This window comes from Squalius cephalus (assembly GCF_949319135.1).
Source record: "Squalius cephalus genome assembly, chromosome: 22".
NCBI classification, from domain to species: domain Eukaryota; kingdom Metazoa; phylum Chordata; class Actinopteri; order Cypriniformes; family Leuciscidae; genus Squalius; species Squalius cephalus.
The window spans coordinates 18907044-18922841 of NC_137143.1; the positions used below are offsets into that span (position 1 = coordinate 18907044).

At 40.1% G+C, this 15798-nt stretch overlaps 2 protein-coding genes across 19 annotated transcripts in view; one reads left to right on the forward strand and one right to left on the reverse strand.

Moving 5' to 3' along the window:
- The window catches only part of magi1b (membrane associated guanylate kinase, WW and PDZ domain containing 1b), a 135642-nt gene extending 125047 nt beyond the window's left edge, over positions 1-10595 (forward strand). For 13 of the 18 annotated variants that reach the window (XM_079857552.1, XM_079857565.1, XM_079857562.1 and 10 more), the window contains 5 exons: positions 1765-1858; positions 2476-2563; positions 2980-3123; positions 5882-6020; positions 9037-10595. In XM_079857552.1, coding sequence (XP_079713678.1) covers positions 1765-1858; positions 2476-2563; positions 2980-3123; positions 5882-6020; positions 9037-10226 — 1655 coding nt within the window. In that variant the 3' untranslated portion in view covers positions 10227-10595. Of the gene's footprint in view, positions 1-1764; positions 1859-2475; positions 2564-2979; positions 3124-5881; positions 7379-7399; positions 7480-9036 lie in introns of those variants that run through there. The other 5 variants (XM_079857557.1, XM_079857560.1, XM_079857558.1 and 2 more) reach the window with 3 other exon arrangements.
- Positions 10596-12412: 1817 nt separating this feature from the next.
- rhol (rhodopsin, like) lies at positions 12413-15508 on the reverse strand. The gene has a single exon (XM_079857600.1). The coding sequence runs from the start codon at positions 15460-15462 to the stop codon at positions 14395-14397; it is 1068 nt and encodes a 355-aa protein (XP_079713726.1). The 5' UTR covers positions 15463-15508; the 3' UTR covers positions 12413-14394.
- Positions 15509-15798: the final 290 nt, after the last annotated feature.

Sequence of the window (15798 nt, forward strand, 5' to 3'; positions counted from 1 at the left end):
TGGTTTCTGTGCTTAATTTATGCATCATTTATAGTTTCTGCATTTTTTTGTGCTTTCTGAGTGGAGAAAAGAGGAAGATAAAACCATGAGATGAGGAAAGAGAGAGAACGCCAAAGTCTGTTCCCAGCAGAGTGATGGGGAAAGGCTATTTTAAGACGGTGGGATTCACGGGCTGTGCACTCATCAAAGTCCCCTCTCGCCCCCACAGTGACTGCCCAGTGGGGCGGAATTAAAGCAGCTTTGAGCGCAAGCAACAGCAGTCCGCGTTTCATTGGTGACAGCTGATTTAAGAGTTAGGCCGATGCAGTCAAAGCAAACGATCCAAGATCAATTGAACTAGTACAGTGGTTCACCCACAAACGAATAAAAGGAGAAGTTTTGAAGAATGTTTAAGCTGCTTTTTTCCTTTTGACAAAAGCACACAATGACTACAGTCTGTCAAGCTCCAAAAATATCTATATATATTATGTTGTTAAACGTTCAGTCTCTTATCCTCACCAAGACTGTATTTATTTGATTAAATATACAGTAAAAACAGTAAAATTGTAAAAAATAATAATAATAATAATTATTACAATTTAAAATAACTTTTCTATTTTAATTTTTTTTTTTTATGTAATGTATTCCTGGAATTTTCAGCAGCCATTACTTCAGTCTCACATGATTCAGAAATCATAATAATATGCGATATGGTGCTCTATTATAACCAATTTTGAAAACTTTTGTGCTGTTTAATATTTTTGTGGAAACCACTAACTTTCAAAAATTTAGGGTAAGTGTGGTTTTTATTTTAAAGGGTTAGGGTTAGGGTTAGGGTCGACATTAAAGACATTTATAATGTTGCAAACGATTTGTATTTCAAATGAATGCTGTTTTTAACTTTCAATTCATCAAAGAATCATAAGAATAAATTATCATGCTTTCCACAAATTCAACATTGATAATAAGAACCATTATTAGCAAGTGAGCACCAACAGTAATTTATAATCAGCAAATCAGCATATTAGAATGATTTCTGAAGGATCATGTGACACTGAAGCTGAAAATTCAGCTTTGCCAGTTATTTTGAATTGTAATAATATCTTATCAAATGAATGCAGCCTTGGTGAGCATAAGAGACTTCTTTCAAAAACATTAGAAAATCATTATTATTCCAAACTTTTGACTGGTAGTGTATGAGATATGACTTGTGCAATACTTTCCAAGACCGAAAATGTTGTCATTATTCACGATAAATCTGATCTTCTTTATTGGGTTGTTAAATTTTATTCAAACTTGCTCTAACTCTAACCACAGCATGAACACTATTCAGGATATCTTAATTTACTGTATGTTCCATTGAAAGAATAAAATCATACAGGTTTGGAATTGCATGAAAGTAAATAAATGATACAGAATATCTATTTTTGGGTGAACTATCTCTTCAACACATGCTGTTGTAATTGTTAATGCGAGGGTAGATTGTGATACGAGATTACAGACCAAAGAGGAAAATTGGGTGTTCGGCTTTGCATGGTATTCGGTCATTAGGCTGTAATGTAATCTGTGATGAGAAAGCTACAGCCAGAATGATAAATGTGCCGGTGTTCCTGCTGCCCAGCTGGAGTGCGCTTGCACAGTGCACTAGTGCTAATGTTTTGTTGTATGGAAAATGGGCCTCTGATACTTGGTCCACAGGGTACGCTTACACACTGCACATGCATTATGGGTAATAATGTGGAGGCTTCTGTATCTTCCTTACCATTTCTGATGTTCCTCCCGCAGAGTCCTCCAATGCATCACTGCTGACCAACGCTGAGAAGATTGCAACCATAACTACCACACACACCCCTCAACAGCAAACTGCACCTGAGCCAAGGTACGTGCCACACACCTCAACTTAATAATAAACAGCCATTTTGAGTTGGAAAAAAGAGGAATTTGAAGCAATTTAAGTAAAGTGTAATATTCTTGATGGTTGCTCGTTATTTATTTATGAAAGAAAATCACATCAGGCCACTCCATTAAAAATGTAATGTGGCTCCAAAATGTATTTGAACACTTAAGTTACATTTAAAAATGAATGAACTTCATTGCATTTGGGGATAATAAATTAAAAGTTGGTATCAGCACTTTTCTGAAAGCCAACTAGTTTGGGGTCCATGTTTTAAATTTTTTTTATTTTATTTTTTTAAGAAATTAATACTTTTATTCTGCAATGATGCATTGAATTAACTGTTTTCAACATTGTTAATAATAAGAAATGTTTCTTAAGCACCAAATCAGCATATTAGAAAGATTTCTGAAGGATCACGTGACTCTTAAGATTGGAGTAATGATGCTGAAAATTCAGCTTTTCCATCACAGGAATAAATTGCATTTTAAAATGTATTAAAATAGAAAACAGCTAGCTTAAGAGTGTCCAAAGGCTTTTTGGGGCTGCGATGTATCAGTGCTCATTATTTTACAAAAGGTTTGTCTTTTTTTTTTTCCCAGAAACAACACCAAACCAAAACAGGAGTCTTATGAGTTCAAAGCCCCACAAGCTCCGCCCCCTCCAGCTCCGACACAACCTTCAAATCAGGTACTTCGCTCACTCCATTCCCTACACTGCCGTCTCCTTCAGATGTTCTGCCCTCTGAGAGAAGACATCCCAGTAGTTTGATGGACTGTCAAAAACAAGAGACCGTAAAATGTTTGAACCACCAAAGCGAATTTGTGACTAATTTTACACTAGAGATTCTTTTATTCTATGTTTGTTTGGTGGCATTTTGGACTTTGAATGTGTTCGTTGCTGTCTCTTGATGGACCTTTGCACTAAAATACCATCAGAGCCAGATCAATTATTTAAGCTATTCTACGGATGATGCTACTATCAAAATACATTTTAGTTTCCTGCTGGTGGCTTATGTTCCCTTTGTTGAAATGGGAGCCTTGATGAAAAAAATGCACAATTACAGATTCATCACTGACCTTGGCGTGTGTGTGTTTGTGTTTTAGGATGCTGAATTCTACTCTGTTGATCTGGAGAGGGACAATAAAGGCTTTGGCTTCAGCCTTCGAGGGGGTCGAGAGTACAACATGGACCTGTATGTGCTGAGACTAGCAGAGGACGGAGCAGCCGTGCGAAACGGAAAGATGAGGGTGCGTGCAGCTAACCCTGAACATCAATCAGGATACACGTTATTGATTACTGTTGAAGTTTGATTGGATACAATGCCTTTCTCACATACAAAGATGTGTATATATAAGCACTTTATTCTTCTTTTTAAAAGTTGGTAATTTAATGTTCATTATATTATATTATATGATTTTCTAAAGTGATGGATACATTTCCTACTGAAGTTTGATTGCACACAATGCCTTGTCAACAACAAATAATATATCAAGCAGTGTCTTTTTATTCCTTTCTAAAACTTTTTGCTCCCCTAACTATGCATGATAATACAGTTAGTTGCATTTAATTAGGGGCCAAGCACCGAAGGTGCGGAGGCACCTATTGTATCTGTTCCCGTTCTTATTATTATTATTCTTCCTTCTTCCAACTGGGAGTCTATGGCAGCCCATAGAACCGAATGCGGGAAAGTTGTTTTGGTTTGACATTCTGATAGAGGACAGTCCCAACATTAAATACACCAATTTTGGTGTGTCTAAGTCATTCCCTCTAGCGCCACCACCTGTCCAAAGTTTCACTTTTATTTTGCTAATAACTTTTGAACCGTAAGGCCAATCAACAAAATTCTTTTTCTCTCTGATTCCTGAGCTCATGCCAATTCGATTGCACCCTATGACGTCATTTCCGTCATAACAATATGGCCGCCATTTTGAATTTATCTAAAAAGCTACTTTTTCGAACTCGTCCTAGACGGTTTGTCCGATTTGCACGAAAATTAAACCAGATCATCTACAGACCATGCTGACAAAAAGTTATGGAATTCAAGTTGATTCGCTTAACAGTTTTCGATAAACCCACGAATAAATTTTACGTAGCGCTTGCGAAAACAGATGTAAAGCCGTATCTCCGCAACGCTTTATCAGATTCAGACCAAAGTTGGTACATGTCATCACAAGCATGACCTGAGGCTACATGCTGTGTTTCGGCGCAGCGCCACCTACTGGTCCGGAGATATGAAAAATGGCTATTTTTGCTTATAACTTCTGAACAGTTTGTCCAAAAATCATAAAATTGGTCTCGTTAGATTCAGGGTAACATGCCGAGTCCACTGATATCCAATATTACCATATCGGCCATTTTGGCTGTCGGCCATTTTGAATTTTGTGCTAAAATGCTGTATTTTAAGAACACATGAACGGATTGTTACGGAACTTGGTATGGGTCATCAGCCCGATGTCCTGAAGGAGCGTGAGAAGTTTCGAAACAGCGCCACCTAGTGGTGATTTTTTTTTTTCAAATGCTTATAACTTTGGTTGTGGTCAACTTATTTTCACGAAACTCATCTTTTTAGACTCCTGAATCATTGCCGAGTCCTATGATACCAAACATGCTAGGTTTCGCCTTACGGTTTGTGTAGCGTTGTGATTTAGCGCTTAAAAAACATTTGGCTATATCTTCGAAACCGCTAGTCCGATCGAGACGAAACCACCGTCAGAAGTTTGGAAACATAGGTCGATAGCTAAACGCCAATGCCCAAATGCGAAAATATTGATGTTTAGGGGTAGTAAATTCCAAACAAAGTCATGTGTCAGTCATTTTTTACGTGTTTTTTCATATAAATGCCTATAACTCTGAAGCGAATTGAGATATTTTCACCAAAACTGACACACATATGTATGGGCTCACTCTGAGGACACGTAAAAAAAATTGTGGGACTGAGCCTCTTGGTGGCGCTATAATAGAACAAAACATGAAATTCCCATTGACTTCAATAGAGTTTTGTGAAATAAAATGCTATTTTCATTCAAAACCTACTTTTTCGAACTCCTCCTACACCGATTGTCCGATTTTCACCAAAATCGAATCATATCATCTCCAGACTGTGCCGACTGAAAGTTATGGATTTCGTGTCGATTGACGAAACCGTTTTCGTATAGCGCAGCAGCAAAGTTGAGGCATGATGCTAAAAGCATTATTCAGGCTTTATCTCTGCAATGCCTTGACATATTGACACCAAACTTTGTATGTGTCATTGTCACTTCACTCTGACCACATCACATCAGTTTTGTAACTGCGCCACCTATTGGTCGAAAGTGATAATCCATTAAATCATATTTTTAATTACTGTTTATATGATTTTTCAGGCATTTCGCCTAAAATCTTCTTTAAATGTCTTTAATTGCTAATTGTTGCAGTTGATCTGACACTTTCAGCAATGTTGGCATGTCTTGTCGTCTTATTCTGCTTGGCCCCGGTAATTGCTGCTTGCAGCTATATTTGAATTTACTATTGCTTCCACAGTTATAACCACCCACAACAACATCTGTTAGCATCTGTATAACACATTATCCGACTCAGGGCCCAGTCTTGCGTCGGACTAGCACTTTTTATTTCTATCCCCATTGTCATCTTAGAAGTGACGTTGAAATGTGGCTTTTTAAAGTAAATGAGAAATAGAGAGATTAACTGTCCATTAGCATCAATGCAAACAAATGAATTGCACAGCCGCTGTACTAAGCTCTGCCAGTTAGATGAGAGGAAAGCAACACATAGCGACTCTGTGAAGCGCAGCGAGTTGTCAGCCGAAGACCCACTTATGTGGAGACGGTATTCCCTTGATGGTAAGCGCTGACAGATAACCAGAGGCAGAGAGGAAAAATAGAACAAAGGAAATTCTACCTTCCTCTTCATCTTTAGCTTTCTATATGCATGACGATGTTTACTGGATGTCACAGCTATATATAGGTACCATTGCCTTACTTTTATCCTCTCTTCATTTCTTCATAGGTTGGAGATGAGATCCTGGAGATCAATGGGGAGACCACCAAGGGCATGAAGCACGCCCGTGCCATTGAACTGATCAAAAGCGGTGGCCGAAAAGTCCACCTGGTCCTTAGGAGGGGGGACGGCTCGGTGCCAGAATATGGTGGGTCAATCTACGAGAACATCCCCTTCTCCCCTGTCTTCACACCTTGAGGAGTTTCCCCCGCGGGGGTCGACAACACCACCACCTCTTCTTTTCTGCGCACTCTGACCTCCTGCTGGGTGATGGGCCTTCCTCTTGCTGCTGTTGCCCCCCTTGCCTCTGTGCACTGGGCTAGCCTAGGGGACTATGGGATATGTGGCTTTTGGGTGGTGGTTGTGGCACATGCTTTTCGTAATACTTCACAAGAATTAAAAACAAGCAAAGCGAGGAGGCAGAAATATTAACGTTTCTAAAACTGGATATACGTTTATTGTTTTTCAGAGAGGAAAAAAAAAAATATGATAAACTCCTTCATGCCCTCCATTGAGGTGGCATGACCATGTCAGTGAGTTGTAACATATTTATGATATTTATTGAAGGTGAATGTAAGCTACTGAGAAGGGTCTTTAAAGAGACTCCATGACTACAAACGCATTCTGGTATCATTAGCCGTTTCGGTGAAATCTCACAATACTGTATTCCACATATTCACCGATCGTTTTGCACGTTGTACATGTCAACTGCTTCTTTGCGAACATTGCAGATGGTTCTTAAACTCCACATTCCATTATCAAATTTATTTTGTGTATCTAACGGATTGTTATCGGACGTTACATCCTTTCATTTACAGACAGAAAGCAACTCACTTATTGAGCATAATGTCAGTGCCGCATGATGTCAGTGAATATCTAAATGTGTTTTTTTTTTCTTGTCAATTTCCATAATATTTATGGAAAATTCATGTACTAATTTGCCACAATTATTTTTTATGGGTTTTTTTTGTTTTGTTTTCGGTCTTGACCATTTAAAGATGCTCATTCATGTATTTTGTCAAGTTCAGAATGTGATATAATGTGTCCTTTCCTGCACCAACATGATATCTCTGTGAGGTTGTATATTTTTATACCATTTTGTACTTGTTTTTCTCATTTTTCTCTTCCATGTCTCACCACTTTTGTTTTCTTTCCGTTTGCAATGTAAACTGCTTCATATGGTGTGTGTGTGTTTGTGCACATAAGCTTGTTACGGCATCCACATCTCACTGTCTTTGGGTTGATTTTGCAGCTGAGTGAGGATGCGTGTGTGTGTGTGTGTGCGCGTGTGTGTGTGCGCGTTTGGTTCCGGCTCTCTCTGTTACTGTTGATTTTTCACTCAAGGGTGGGGGCGTTTTATGGACAATCTCTATCTTTGACTAATTGATAAAATAAACACTGTTTCCATTGCAAAAGAGCATAACTCTCTCACGACTGTTGTTTCAGGGATCTAAATACTCTGCTTCTCTCTGTTTTTTTTTCTATCTACTCTTTTCTGTTGTTCTGGGCTCTTCCTTCCACCCATAGCGATGGTTGCTCCCCAAGCCGCTGCTTGTATGAGATCTGAAAAGACAGGAGAGCCTGCTTTCTACCAAAATCAGACCACGGTTTGTAGATCCCGTGTTCCGTCTCATCACATCTCTGGCAGTTTTCTGTGCTGTGGCTTCCACTCAACTGTACTGTCCCTTGCAAGTTCATTTACACAAGAATGCATTGCCAGTGCTCTGGCCATTCCTGACATTGTGACCTGAATGAGTGGGTTCATTCTTGCATTTAGGTTTGCCGACATCACCACAGACAAAATGAAAACCTCATCAATGAATGCATTTTTTGTTGTTATTACTGGTGTTTTTTTTTTTTTTTTTTTTTTGTCATGCGTTTCTTTTTTTGTCGACGTTTGCCACCCACCAAAGCCATTACTCGGTACAGGTAAATTTTCTTTGACTCTTCGGATCCTTGTCTATCTTAGGCATGTAGAAAATATGTAGCTCGAAAGCGCTTCTACATGTAGAATCTTAGTTTTAAACTGCTTCAGAAAAGAGTTGTGGGAACAAAAATGTTTGCCTGCAAGGTTTGTTACATCCATTTTTTTCTAATCATATAGACATGTCTATCAAAAACCAGTCCGTCATGTTTGGAGTTAAATAATTCCAAATCAATTTGAACAGAAGCAGCAAATGCATGAGTTTGTGTCAGATGAGAATCATCATCTGCAATCAACACTAAAACTTTTCTTAATTGTTACTTCAGAGTAGAAACAGAATCACCAAGTACGTTAACATGCACAGATACAACAGGCTTTTGCATAGCCGAGTTCCAGTCATCATCTGTCTGTCCAAGTATACATGGCAAAGCATAATCAAATATTTAGAAAAAAGGTCTCGCTTCACTTCTGTCTTACAATGCAGAGGCCAATTGTAGTAACCGCTTGTAGATTAACATGTACACATGCTGGGCAAAGCTGAACTCTAATCGCATATTTCGGTTTGTTCGTCCGACTTCACAAGACTAAAGGCTGGAATACACTGCACAACTTTTTAAACTCTGAACAGATTTTATACACAAGGCATCATTCTCTAATTGCCAACTGTGAAAATTGTTACAAACAAAAAGTGGGCATCACACATTAAATGACTGAAGTTCACACTAACAGACTTTCTTGTCATTCCAAACAAAACAAATCCATGCGGATACATGCTCCTTGTTGCTAGGAGATGCGTGAGAAATGAAAACACTGTGTTCTAAAATCGGCTCCAAATATCAAATACTGTATGTTTGATTTCCTCTGACTGGAATTAATGATAGTCTGAAGCTAGCGAATCATACACTACATGAGTTTCTTTGAAATCCAACTGAACAAAATATACAGACTGGCTCTGACTTTCAGTGACAAGCATTGCCTCCAGACTGCAAATCTGGGCAAAAGTCATGTAGTGGATTCCAGCCTTGATTTACTGTTTTAGTTCAACTGATATCAAACTTTTAAAGTGCATGCAAACGTACTTAATGGGGGCACTGTTGTCTAGTCATGGTAACAGCCAAACCAATATCAGCGTTTCATGGAAATAAAGTAAGAATAAAGACACATTCACAATCCATCACATACAGTAACTTGATATTTGTTCAAATAACTGAGTTCACCCATAATTACTCATATCTTACAGACGGCATCAACGACGGCAACGGCCTCAGCGCCGGTGCACAAACTGTTTCGGAAGTGAACGCAGCTCCTCCCGAAAGTCGGCCCCACCCACCATCGGAGTCCAGCTATCCACCAGACCTTCACAAATCATCACGTAATGACGACAGGAGAGGGCAGGAGTCTGGCCAACGGGAGCACGGCCACCGGTCAAATCACCGTCACAACAACCACAGACACCGCTCCCCCGAAAAGAAAAGCAGGAGCAAGGGTCACGGAAAGGACAGCGGAACTTCAAAGCCTCACAAGAGGAAGGGCGACAAGAAGAGGTCCAGCACGGATGACTCACAGCATCATCACCACCACCACCGCAGCCACAACCAGAACCACCATCACCACCGGAAGCACCGTTCCCCAGACAGGCGCAGAGCTCGGAGTGCCGAAAACACCTTGGACAGTCGATACAACCAGAGACAAGGCCGCTCGCCAGATAGACGGCATCATCGCGACTCGTCCCCTCGCAGACACAGTTCCCCTCAGCGTTCACCCCACCGATCTGGTCATCGCCGCAGTTCTCCTTACCGCCGTAGGTCTCCCTACCGCTCCCCTCAACGCTCCAGATACCAGTCTCCCTCAAGACGCCCTACGGCTCCTTCAGATAAACCCTACAACGATGAGTTCGACGATGTGCTGGATGTGACCTTAAAGGAACCTCCTCCTCCGAAGCCTCCATCCCGCTCCGAGAGCATTCCACTTTTGGCGACGTCCCTGGACCGGCTCAGTCTGGGTAACACCCTGCAGAGAGAGCCACCCAGCTACCTTGAATCCTATCGCGATTCGAGCCTTCTCCGTGGGGCTTCTCGTGACGGCACCTTTCCCCGCGTTCGGACGCCCAACTCAGTTTCGGCCTTCCAGAACTACAACTCTTTATTGAGGGGCCGTTCCCCTGTGAGAAGTGGGGGCAGACAGGATGGAGACCGTAGAGTCGAGTCACCAGTTTCATACTCATACCGGACGAGGAGTCTAAGTCGAGACCTGTCTCCCAGGTTGGGAGGGTACCGCGATGAGGAGGAGGAGGAGGAGGAGGAAGAAGACGCCTCTCAGCTGAGTGGGTATTATAGCACGCTCAGATCCAATTACAGTAGAGCTAACAACAACGTACCTGAGCCGAGGAGGAAGGCCTACAAAGAGAGCTCCAAAGACCTCAGCATCTGATGGGTCGACTAGGAAGGACACCATACCCAGAGCCCACTGTCCACACGAGCCTTCATCCAAGGACTGCGCAGACCCTGGATACTAAATTATTGATTTGAAAACTGGTGTTTTCTCATGGTTGAACATCTTTACAACTCTCAACAGCAGAAGAATGATTTCTTTTCTTTCCATCGAAGTGTCATTTTGGTTTCTTTTATGACCCTTTTTATAAATCTGCTAGCAGTTCTACAGAGTTTGACAACTATGTATAAAGAAAACGATTATGTGCCTAACAGTACCATTCTTGGTGTTTTCTTTTTGTTTTTCTTTTGTTTTGTTTTATAAAGGACAGCCTTTTGGACTACTGTCCGATTCTGAAACCTTCTGTTACAGAGAGCCCTCTCATGCACCGAGCAGCTCAGTCAATGTGGTGCTCAGACATATACTGTGCATGTCTTTACACTTTCAATGTCTTTTCTCTCTTTTATTTTCTTTCTCTTCCCCAGTGCCACTGTTTTTTAGACATTTGACCAGAGTATAGCACAAGCCTGCATTCGTTTGTATATTTTTGACAGTTTGCAGTATGTGTACATTCAGAGGTGATCATTTTAAAAGAATGAAGGGATAATGAAATAAAAACTATGATGATAATGTTCAAAAAATAAAAACAGTATATATACACATCTTGATGGTCTTTCTTATAATTCTCATGCTCACAAAGAGGAAATGGGCAAGTTAGCTGATCGAGCGGAGGATAACTTGGACAGTGAAATGTATTCAAGATGGATGCGTGTGGGAGGTATAGAGATGGTGTTTAACTGCACTGGGTTCTTCAACACTTTGCCAACATGTCTGGAAAATAAAGAGGAGGAGAGAACAAAGACTTCTTTATCTTCTTGGCAGTTCAAAAGGTGAAGGAAAAGAGATTCAATACACTACCCACGGAGTCTACAGCTTTTTAAAAATCCAGTGAGAATGACTCCTCTCGGGTTATCAGATGAATAAGAGACTGAGTGTTTCTCGTCTTAAAGAAAATGATGTGAATGCATGAAAAGAGAAGCCCTTCAGGTGTACTTTGTTCTCTACTACAGCCCTGGTGACTGGTGAGGATAGGCTGGTTAGGGATAAGAGTGAATTAGTATGTCCTAACTTGAACAACACAACTTTACAGAATGATCATAAAAATTACAGATCCAGAAAAGTGTTTTTGCTAAACTTTCAGTTAATTTAAGTTTGCCCAACAAAATCTAGGCCTTAAAACTATTTAGTTAATGCTGGCAGTTTGGTCTACTGTATAGCTAAATATTTAAAAAGGTAGAAATGATTTTTTAACAGATGAAAAGATGACTGTGCAGAAGAACTATGTGTGATTGAGAGTTCTCTAATATCTGGCACAAGACAAAAGTGTTTGATTCGTTCCTGGAATGACATAGTGTTAGTTGAGCTACCTGGTGTTATTTTGACCTCATTTTAGTCCCACTGCTGCATCCAAGAATAGAAGGCCTACATTTTGGAGAATGAAAAAAGAATTGGAGTGACGTAAGCTACAGACACTGTTGCTTTCCAGCCGTGCAAAGTATGCTGACTTCCCAACATCTCAATCCAAGCAAAGAAATCTGTCTGTCTTAACTATTGTTCTTGATCTATCTATCTATCTATCTATCTATCTATCTATCTATCTATCTATCTATCTATCTATCTATCTATCTATCTATCTATCTATCTATCTATCTATCTATCTATCTATCTATCTATCTATCTATCTATCTATCTATCTATCTATCTATCTATCTATCTATCTATCTATCTATCTATCTATCTATCTATCTCTGTCTGCACTGTAAATGATTTTAGTAAATTAAGTACAACCAACTTTGCTGTTTAAGTCATTTCAACTTAAATTGCATTAAACTGATTTTAAAAAATGAAAAAAAAAAAGTTGACAAAGACATTTTTTACAGCCTTTCTATCTATCTATCTATCCATCCATCTATATATGTTAGCATTTGTGCCCTTCTCTTCTTTTTATGCAGGTTTGAATTTGTATTCTGTTGTTCATCAGGGGGAGGATAGGAGGTTTCTGGGTTGCTATAGTTACCTCAAGGTCATTTTTACAGAGTTTCATAGACATTTGTTTGCAGAGAGCATGGCTCAAAAACCATATAACAGTGATATAAAAAATGATCATGGAAACATTGATTGGACTTTAAATGTTTAATTTTCCATGCTCACATACATGACAGAAAATGCATGCATTTGTTTATAGTTGACTTGGCAGTCAATGTCATTTTGTCAATGGTGCCTTGATCATTGTTTGGTCAAGTTTTGCCACAAACTGTTCTCTGTTGTAGTCTAGTTACGTTTAACATCAAGTATAAAACCAACATTGCCAGTTACATTTAATAAGAAAAGGATTCTTTAATTCATTCTCTGAAAACCTTTGTATTAATCTTGATCCTGTTTAGCACACATTGTTTTGCAGCTGCTAAAAGATAACATTGAGACTGAATTTTTGCAGTGATCAGTACAGCTCAGATGTTGTTTGCATTTACTTGATTGATGCCGCAGCCGGTTTATTCTGCTCAAATTAATTAAAAATAAATGATTTTGATTGATTCGTTCATATTGATTGATAACATTGAATAAATATGTGGGTTATATAAATTTTTAAAAATAATATATATAATCTTACGCCTACCGAGCCTGCATTTGTTGGATCAAAAAATTTGATGATATTAGTATATTTTTATTACATATTATTACATGTATGTATTATGAAATATTATTACAATATTAATGCAATTTAAATTTGTTTTCTATTTTAATATATTTAAAAATGTCATTTATTCCCGTTATGGCTAAACTGAATTTTCAGCATCATTACTCCAGTCATCCATGTCACATGATCCTTCAGAAATCATTCTAATATGCTGATTTGCTGCTCAAGAAACATTTCTGATTATTATCAATGTTGAAACAGCTTATATTTTTGTAGAAATATATTTTTTTAGAACTATGATGCATTTAAAAAAAAAAAAAATTTAGAAGTCTTTACTGTTACGTTTGATCAATTTGATGCATCCTTGCTAAAATTCCATATATAAAATCCCAATTATGGATATAATGTATAAAATCAGGATTTAAACCCAGGTCCTCTTGCACACTAAGGGCCCTATTTTAACGATCTAAGCGCATGGTCTAAAACGCTCAAGTGCACTTAGGGCGTGTCCGAATCCACTTTTGCTAGTTTAACGACGGGAAAAATGGTCTGCGCACCCGGTGCGTGGTCTTAAAGGGTTGTCTCTATTCTCTTAATGAGTAATGGGTGTGTTTTGGGCGTAACGTGCAATAAACCAATCAGAGTGTCATCTCCCATTCCCTTTAAAAGCCAGTTGTGCTCGCGCCATGGCGGATTCGCCTTTTACATGGCGGAATTTGCAAGCGGAAAAACTGAACCCTTCTCTAGCGAGGAAACGGATTTGCTTGTGCGCAAGGTTAAAGAGCGCAAGCAGACCATCTACTGGACAAGCCGGAATCCACCATATCTTTATGTACACAATAATAATCTTTTACATAGTAATCCTTTTAGTTTTAATATTTGGCATGTTTGTGTGCTGCTGCGCATCCCTGTCTGTGTAATAAGCAATATGCGCGCGCATTGTTCACTCGCCTATAGGCGCATATTATTAATGTGCCCTTTAAATAACAAAAAAATAAATACTGCACCATTGACTTTAGACCAGGTTTTTGCTGGTCAATAGTGCAATCTATTTCAGTTGCCTCAAAATAGTAAGGTTTTGCAACCTCGTTTTCAGACCATGGGCGCACAAATAGGCGCAAATGCTTTTGCTATTTAAACAACGTGGCGCAGGACATGAAAATGATAACTGTGTCGGGCTGAAACTAGCAAATAACACTTGTGTTGCACCTGGCACTGCATTGCGCCGGATGTATGATTGGACCCTAAGAGTTTGAGGCAAAAATATTAGGTGCGTCTGAATTTTATATAAAATCGTTTTATCCCATTCACAGTCTGAGCTTTATTGAAATGCCTGTGTACTGATATATTAGTATACAACTCCATCTGCTGTTTCAGAATTTTCCATATGTCCTTCCTTACAGGGAAGCTGCTGCCATAGGTAGCAGGCAGTTGAATTGTGTATTCCACAAATAACCTTGAGCGTGACCCTCAGGCAGAAGATGCAGAGCTGGAGGAGACTGATGAGGTCTCTGTCTTGGACTTTGAGGTGGAACTTGCTTCCTCCTCCTCGTGGAATGGATCGTTTCCACAGAACAATATTAACATCACCGAGTGACGGAACTGCTTATTCATCATGACGTAAATGAGCGGGTTGTAGAGCGCTGAGCTCTTGGCAAAGAATGCCGGGATGGTCATGAAAATGGGGCTGAACTGACTCCCCTGGTGGGTGAAGATATACCAGGCGACGCTGGCGTAGGGGACCCAACATATTAGGAAAGCGATGACCATGAGGATTACCATTCGGTTGACTTCTCTCTCGGCCCTCTGGGTAGTCTCGGATTCCTGTTGCTGGGCGGCTGCTACCTTGACAACGCAGACCAGACGGCCGTAGCAGAAAGAAATGATGATAAGAGGGATCGAGAAGTGCACGACGAACATGTAGATAACAAAAGACTCGTTTTCAGTCTCAGGATTCAACGTGTAATAATCCACTCCGCACGAACACTGCAAGCCCTCAGGAATGTAGCGGGACCATCCGATTAGAGGCGGTATGGCACACGTACAGGCCATCGTCCAAGAGAAGGCAACACCCAAGGTGGCGTGGAGTTGCGTGAAGCGAAATTTGGTGAAGGGCTTGCAGACGACCACCCATCTCTCAACAGCCAAGACAACCAGAGACCAGAGCGCGATCTCACCGCCAAGCGTAGCGAACAGGCCCTCGATGTTGCAGCCGGCACGTCCCAGGACAAAATATCCATGTAAGGAGGTGTAGAAGGTGGTCGTGAATCCCCCAAACACCATAAAGAGGTCAGCCACGGCTAAGTTCAGAAGGATGTAGTTCAGGGGGGTTCGAAGTTTCGTGTTTTCAACGGTCACATACAGTGTGAGGCCATTGATGATGGTGCAGGTAATGATGAGGAAGAGCATGTACGCGGCGACACAGTAATACACGCCTTCCGATGCCAGGTAGTATTGTGGGTACTCGTATGGGCTGCGCACCACGCCAGTCTCATTAGACATGGGGATGTAAAAGTCCGGTCCCTCCGTGCCATTCATGATCGCTGGTTTGTTTCTCCACCCCTCGCTGTAGGTTTGTTTGGTCTGGGAAAGTGAGCACACTCCGTTTAGGTGCCTTTATAGGACAGATTATAGATTAGCATATTTGACTGCTCAGCAGAATATGGTTTAGATAATGCTTATGCTAATCTCTGCCTGCACTGACACTCATCTTGTGATCAGGTTATGTGGATTCAAGCTGTCTACATCAATTGGGGTAAACGGATCAGTTGTTGTGTAGAGCAATTTAAGACAACACACCTCATGTTGTCTTCTTATTCACTGTATCTTTAATATATTCATTCATTAATAATTTTACTCCACAACTAAAGAGTC